At 56.7% G+C, this 6,623-nt stretch overlaps 1 protein-coding gene across 3 annotated transcripts; it reads left to right on the forward strand.

Annotated features, from left to right (window-relative positions):
* Positions 1-1,696: 1,696 nt before the first annotated feature.
* On the forward strand, positions 1,697-6,331 carry PHLDA3 (pleckstrin homology like domain family A member 3). 3 transcript variants are annotated; one of them, XM_025362235.1, is made up of 3 exons: positions 1,703-2,535; positions 4,664-4,722; positions 4,757-6,331. In XM_025362235.1, the coding sequence occupies exon 1, from the start codon at positions 2,090-2,092 to the stop codon at positions 2,471-2,473; it is 384 nt and encodes a 127-aa protein (XP_025218020.1). In that variant the 5' UTR covers positions 1,703-2,089; the 3' UTR covers positions 2,474-2,535; positions 4,664-4,722; positions 4,757-6,331. The 3 variants fall into 3 exon arrangements, with proteins under 3 accessions (XP_025218001.1, XP_025218020.1, XP_025218012.1); XM_025362227.1 differs by adding an exon at positions 3,264-3,361 and having other exon boundaries at positions 1,703-2,531; positions 4,664-5,344; XM_025362216.1 differs by having other exon boundaries at positions 1,697-2,535; positions 4,664-5,344.
* The last annotated feature ends 292 nt before the right edge of the window (positions 6,332-6,623 follow it).

The raw sequence follows: 6,623 nt of genomic DNA on the forward strand, positions 1-6,623 counted from the left end.
TTCCAGGAGATGGGTAGGGATATCTCAGCAGTGAGGAGGAGCAGCACCAGCCCACCTCGAGCTCCCTCCCCTGCTGCCCTCTGGGCCTCAGGAGACATCTGTCTTTGTCTCTTCTTTTATGCCACTGTCTACTCCCTCTCCTGGAGGGGCATTCTGGGAGTTAGGAGTTAGTTGTCATCACACGTGTGTGTGTGTGTGTGTGTGTGTGTGTGTGTGTGTGTGTGTGTGTGTAAAGAGCTGTGGATGAGACACAGAGTTCCCTTCTCTCATCTCCTAACTTTGGGGCTGCAGAGGAGGGCACTCCTATCCCCACAACAGGACCCTCCCTGTGTCTGTTAGGCTCTGCTCTTTGGGCAGGAGGATGGTAACACAGGGTGTAAGTACAAAGAGGTCTTATTACTGTCATTATTACATATCATTACTCCTATAAGAATCTATTATTAACATGTTGATGAATAGGCTCCTAAGAAACTGTGGGCCTGGAGGAACTGACCAAGATGGGGGCAGAATGAGGACCTAGGAGAGCCCTCTTCCAGTGCCTAGCTTGATCTCAGGACCCCCATCATTCTCTAAAGGGAATAAAAGTGGGGAGATGGAAGGAAGAACATTTATCGAGACTTAGATTTGCCAGGCCCTGTCTTGGGTCTTTCACAAATGTTATCTAACTTATTCATCAGGACAACTCCATGAGATGAAAATGAATTAATCCTCCTATTCGACAGATGAGGAAATTGAGGGAGGTCAGTAAAGTTGCCCCAGGTGGGTCGGACACAGCAATCAAGGGAGAAGTTTGAACTCAACTCTGCAAAGCTCTTGTCTTTACACAGTATTCTAGCCAGAACAGAAAGAGACCTCTCCCTCCACGTTCCCCTCCAGTTCTGTATCCAGGAGAAGTCCATTCTAGGGGGAGGTTGAGGGAGGATAGAATCTGCGGAGCGGAAGGAAGCAGCAAGGCTGGAGCTGCGCTTCCACATGGGCCTGGCTGTGCCATCGGTCCAGCGTCGGCCCCTGCAAGTGTGTGCGGTGGAGAGGACCGCAGACAGTGGCATGCCCAGGTCACGGAGGGGGTCCCTCCTCCCCCACTATGAGGAGGGCATGAATGACCTCAAGCCTCAGCTCTCCTTTGTTGGCACTGGCTACTCTCTACAGGCCTCCCCGCGCAGTGCATGCGGGTAGGAGTAGGAGCAGGTGGACTGTCCAAGCAGAGGCAGCGATGGACAGCCTCTCTTGGGTACTGCACAAAGAAATCGGCCGATGGAGGAGGAACCCAACATAGGCTTGATGCAGAGGCCGGGGGCCTCATGGCCTGCCAAGTAGCCAGCAGCTGTCTGACGCCTAACATGCAACTGGTGCCACTGCGCGTTCGCCAAGCCCACCCGCTGGCTAGCAGCGCTCTTTCCAATCGAGGAGATGCGCCTTCCCCCCGCCCTTCCCCGCCATCTCCCCCTTCATTCAAGGCTTGGGAGAGCTGCGGTTCCGAGAAGCGGCAGACGGCAGCCAGAAGGCTTGGGTTGTTGAGTAAGCAGCCCCCTCTCAGTCCCAGCCCTCCCCGCCCCGCGCCCTGCGCCTCCAGTGAGTGACTGAGCCCCCGCTGCGGCCCCGCCCCCTGGGCTCTGCAGGAGCTGGTGCACTGCGCTGAGGGGAGGGCCGGCCGGGGCAGGAATGCGCGGCGGGCGGGCGGCGCAGGAGGCGAAGAGCGGAACATGTAAGGGCACATCCCGCGAGCTGCCGCCCAGCGCGCAGACAGAGCCCAGGGGAGCAAGAGAACGGGCAGGCGGCGTGGCTCACGGGCTAGGGAGGCGCGGAGCCACCCGGCAGAGGCGAGCCGGGCTGGGCCAGCTGGGGTAGAGCAGAGGAGGCGGTGCCGGCTGAAGCGGGGCAGTGGGCGCGGAGCGCGCTGGGGGCACCCACGCCACCTCATCGGCAGCTGGGTGCTGAGGGCCGCGGTGCGGGCGCGCCGGGCAGTCAGGGCGCAGGTGGGCAGCGCGCACGGCCAGCCAGCCCGGGGCGCCAGAATCCTGCGCTGCCGGGCCGAGAGTGGCGCCGCGCCCGCCGCAGCCTGGAGCTTTCCGCAAACCTCGGGGCGCCCATGACGGCGGCGGCGACGGCCACCGTGCTCAAGGAGGGCGTGCTGGAGAAGCGCAGCGGCGGGCTGCTGCAGCTGTGGAAGCGGAAGCGCTGCGTGCTCACCGAGCGCGGGCTGCAGCTCTTCGAAGCCAAAGGCACTGGCGGGCGGCCCAAGGAGCTCAGCTTCGCCCGCATCAAGGCCGTGGAGTGCGTGGAGAGCACCGGGCGCCACATCTACTTCACGCTGGTGACCGAAGGCGGCGGCGAGATCGACTTCCGCTGCCCTCTGGAAGATCCCGGCTGGAACGCCCAGATCACCCTAGGTCTGGTCAAGTTCAAGAACCAGCAGGCCATCCAGACAGTGCGGGCCCGGCAGAGCCTCGGGACCGGGACCCTCGTGTCCTAAACCACCGGGCGCACCATCTTACCTTCATGCTATCCACCACCTCGGTGCTGAGGTCAAGGCAGGTAAGCCCCCGGGGGACTGGACCCTCTTCTCTTCTTCCCTTCTCATCTTTCCCCTACAGAGAGAATGAGGACTAGCATTCTACTTCACAGTCGGACAGTCTTAGGGGAGGTTCCTGGGGCCAACTGAGGGCATGGGAGGCCTGGGCCAGTGGCCAACCCAGCAGATCCGGACTTTGCCCTGAGGTGCCAGCCAGGTCGGCCGGTCCTGAATGTGACCCAGGTGTCTGAGAGGAAGATGGAAGCCCTGGGAGGGGGACCCCTGGGTGAGATGAGCCTTCCTACAAGTTGGTTCAGCCCTGACTCAGGTGGAAGGAAGTAGAGAGAGTCTGGCCTGCACGTTGCCCCAGGCTGTGGGCCTCTGCTTTCCACGTAGAGCAGGGCTCCTGGACTTCGGTTTTCTGGCAGCTGGGGACAACCGAGGGTGGGGACGCGGATCTCGGAGACAGACCCTCTTTCCCTCTAGGTTGAATGCTTGTCATAAAGTTTGAGCATTGAATTGATGTAGAAAGACAGTATCTCCCAGTTAGCAAAGGCACCATCAAGCCTTAGGAATAGAGCCAAGGAGTCCGGCCCCCAAGGTGGGGCCTTAGTGGGCCGGCTTGGCTGGACTGGGCCTGAGGGATCCAGATCCTCCTGTATGTGTGTGTGTATGTGTGTGTGTGTGTTTGTTGTTGTTGTTGTTGTTGTTGTTGTTGGTTCTTGAGACAGAGTCTCGCAGTGTCACCCAGGCTGGAGTACAGTGGTGTGATCGTGGCTCACTGCAACCTCCGCCTCCCAGGCTTAAGCAAATCTCCTGCTTCAGCCTCCAGAGTAGCTGGGATTACAGGTGCCCACCACCACACCCTGCTAATTTTTGTATTTTTAATAGAGACGGGGTTTCGCCATGTTGGCCAGGCTGGTCTTGAACTCCTGACCTCAGGTGATCTGCCTGCCTCGGCCTCCCCAAGTGCTGGGATTACAGGTGTGAGTCACTGCACCCGGCCTATATATATTTTTTTGAGACACAGGGTCTCTACGTATTGCCCAGGCTGGTGCAGTAGCATAGTCATGGCTCACTGCAGCCTCAACAGCTTCAACCTCCTGGGCTCAAGTGATCCTCCCACCTCACCCTCCAGGTAGCTGGGACTACAGGCACACGCCACCATGCCTGGCTTTTTTTTTTTTTTGTAGATTTGGTTTTTCCCCACATTGCCTATGCTGGTTTCGAACTCCTGAGCTCAAGCGATCTGCCCACCTTGGCCTCCCAAAAGTATTAGGATTACAGGTGTGAGCCACCGCACTTGGTCCCCATTCTTGACAGTGGGTTTTGAGCCCTAGGGCTCACTGTTGGGAGAACAAGGGAGCTGGAGGATGGGCAACTGCACCAGAGGCTAGGCCACTGATGCCAAGGGGTGGGGGCCTAGCTGTCTACCTGCTCCTGAGTGCCAGTCAGGCCTGGCTGTGCCAGGGGAGGAGAAGCTGGAGGAGGGCATGGGGCACTGGGGCAGGGTCGGTGAGTGTAGGATGGGGTCATGAGTTGTTTGTGATGTCTTAATCCTCTATGAGCAGTAGGGCAGGGAGTGGGGGGCAGATTTGTGGTTAGGAAGGCCCAGGGGAGGGGCCAGGAATAGAATCTAGAAGCCCTGGCTCTCAGCCCTGTGCCCTCTTCCCCAGATGCCACTCCCTTCTTGTGAGAAGTAGGAGTAGCGCCGAGAAAGGATTTAGCCTTCCTTCTAGCCTTGATTTTTCCAGTGGAAACCTAGATCCCCCTCTCCCCACTACCACCTCCTAGGTGACCTTACTCGCCTGTAGGCATCTTCAACAATAGAGAGTCCTAGTGAGCCTGGGGCCCCATCTAGTGCCATGCCCCACTTTGATGGTCCTGTTAATGCCCTCCCACATTGTAGTGAGGGTTTAGTTGAGAAGTGGGGTATAAGGCAGGCCCCTGTGCTGAGGATTGATCCACGTTGATCCTCAGGTCTTGGGGGCCTGGGAGGAAGCAGATTCCCTTGACCACAGTATGTATGCAAAACATATTTTCCATATTTATGGAAAAGGCTGGGAAGTACTGGTGTAAAATGCCCAGCTCATAATAGGTTCTCCTTTCCCCAGTGTTGCCCCTGCTCTAACTGCTGTTCTTTCTTGCCAGCTCCGTTGTTCCCTCTGGTTTGTGGGGGCACGGCTATGCTCCATGTGGCGAGGTGGAAGGCATGGGCGTGTGGAGGAGGCGCTGGAGCTGAAGGAATGGACGGACCCTGGGAGGAGGGCAGAAGGCTTCGCAGGGCTGAGGATGAAGATTCAGCCCCTGGACGGTCCCAGACTCTCAGGGCATGCCCAGCTCAGGGGCTTCGAGCCACAGGCCTGGCCTCATATGGCATGAGGGGGAGCTGGCATGGGAGCCCCCTCCCTGCTGTGGTTCTGCCCTCTGTCCTGCAGACTGCTCTTAGCCCCCTGGCTTTGTGCCAGGCCTGGAGGAGGGCAGTCGGGGTGCCAAGTCAATGCCTCAGGAATCAGGAGGCCAGCCTGGTACCCAAAGGAGTACCCAGGGCCTGGCACCCAGGCCCACTCCAGAATGGCCTCTGGACTCACCTTGAGAAGGAGGAGCTGCTGGGCCTAAAGCCCACTCCTGGGGGTCTCCTGCTGCTTAGGTCCTTTTGGGACCCCCACCCATCCAGGCCCTTTCTTTGCACACTTCTTCCCCCACCTCTACGCATCTTCCCCCCACTGCGGTGTTCGGCCTGGAGGTGGTGGGGGTGAGGGGGGGTTTGGCCATTACCATTTCATGTCTTTCCCCAAATGAAGATGCCCTGCAAAGAGCAGTAACCACACAGTTTGCCGAGTGAAATTCTTTGCCCACAAAGTCCCAGGTCTCGGAGCATCTCTCTCTTTATCCGTATTCTCCCAATTTGCAACCCATTCTGAAATCACCAGCTTGGATAGGCAGAGATACTACAACCCCAGTAGACAGGGCCTCGGTGGTCCTAGGAAGGAGGGCCCATAGATTCTGGACCAAGGGATGTCAAGCTGGTCAGCTCAGTCCCTATAGATGCCTCTTCTACAGGAGGCTACCCTGCCCCTGCTACCCTGGGAGAAGCCTCAGCTTTCTGGGTAGAGCTTGTCTCCCTGTCATTTATACTCTGAGGCTGTATACATTTACACAGTAAGTTTTCCCTCCTGGAGGGTTAAAAGGAATAATTTCAACAGGATGAAGGCCTGGCACAGTGGCTCACAACTGTAATCCCAGGACTTTGGGAGGCCAAGGTGGGTGGATCACCTGAGGTCAGGAATTTGAGGCCAGCCTGGCCAACTTGGTGAAACTCTGTCTCTACTAAAAACACAGATGTTAGCCGGGTGTGGTGGTGCACACCTATAGCCCCAGCTACTGGGGAGGCTGAGGCAGGAGAATTGCTTGAACCTGGGAGGCAGAGGTGACAGTGAGCCGAGATCGCACCACTGCCCTCCATCCTAGGTGACAAAACAGTGAGACACAGTCTCAAAACAAAACAAAACAAACTGGAGAAAACTGAGGTACAGACAATAGCTGCCCATAGTTATACGGAAACTATTGATTGGGTAGCCCTGAACCTTTCCAAGCTGTGGCCAGCAGTTGATTCTACCTTCCTTTCCTCCATTATTTCTCCATGTCTGACCTTCCCTGTTGCAAAATAGTGGCCTACTTCAGAGTCTCTCTGGAGGGAGCAAGGAGGCTGAGTGGCTCCCTTCAGCAATTCGAAGTCTCTTTAATTGTTTTGTGCTTCCAACCTGTTTTGCTCCCCTTCAGATTTCTCTCACCTTCCAATCAAAACCCTGTCCTGTGCCCCAGTCCCTCAGAGTCCACAAGAGGTTCATCTTGCTCATCTGATGTGTGAACTACATCACACAGTTGAATAAGAATGTGTTAATTACAACAGAACTTTTACGAATACATACTCATTGTATCCAATTGTACAATTGTCCGTGGGTGTCTTAATCCCACCATGGCAAATAAGCATCTATTCATGCAACCCTGATCAGTGCTGAGAAAGATCCGGGCTCAACTAGAATGCTGTGATCAATTGGTGATACCTGCCATGGGCTTTGGGAGAAAGGTAGGGAGAATGGCGGCATTA

Source organism: Theropithecus gelada, chromosome 1 (assembly GCF_003255815.1).
Source record: "Theropithecus gelada isolate Dixy chromosome 1, Tgel_1.0, whole genome shotgun sequence".
NCBI classification, from domain to species: Eukaryota; Metazoa; Chordata; class Mammalia; order Primates; family Cercopithecidae; genus Theropithecus; species Theropithecus gelada.

Coding starts and splice junctions, on each gene's coding strand:
- PHLDA3 (XM_025362216.1), top strand. CDS start 2,090: ATGACGGCGGCGGCGACGGCCACCGTGCTCAAGGAGGGCGTGCTGGAG.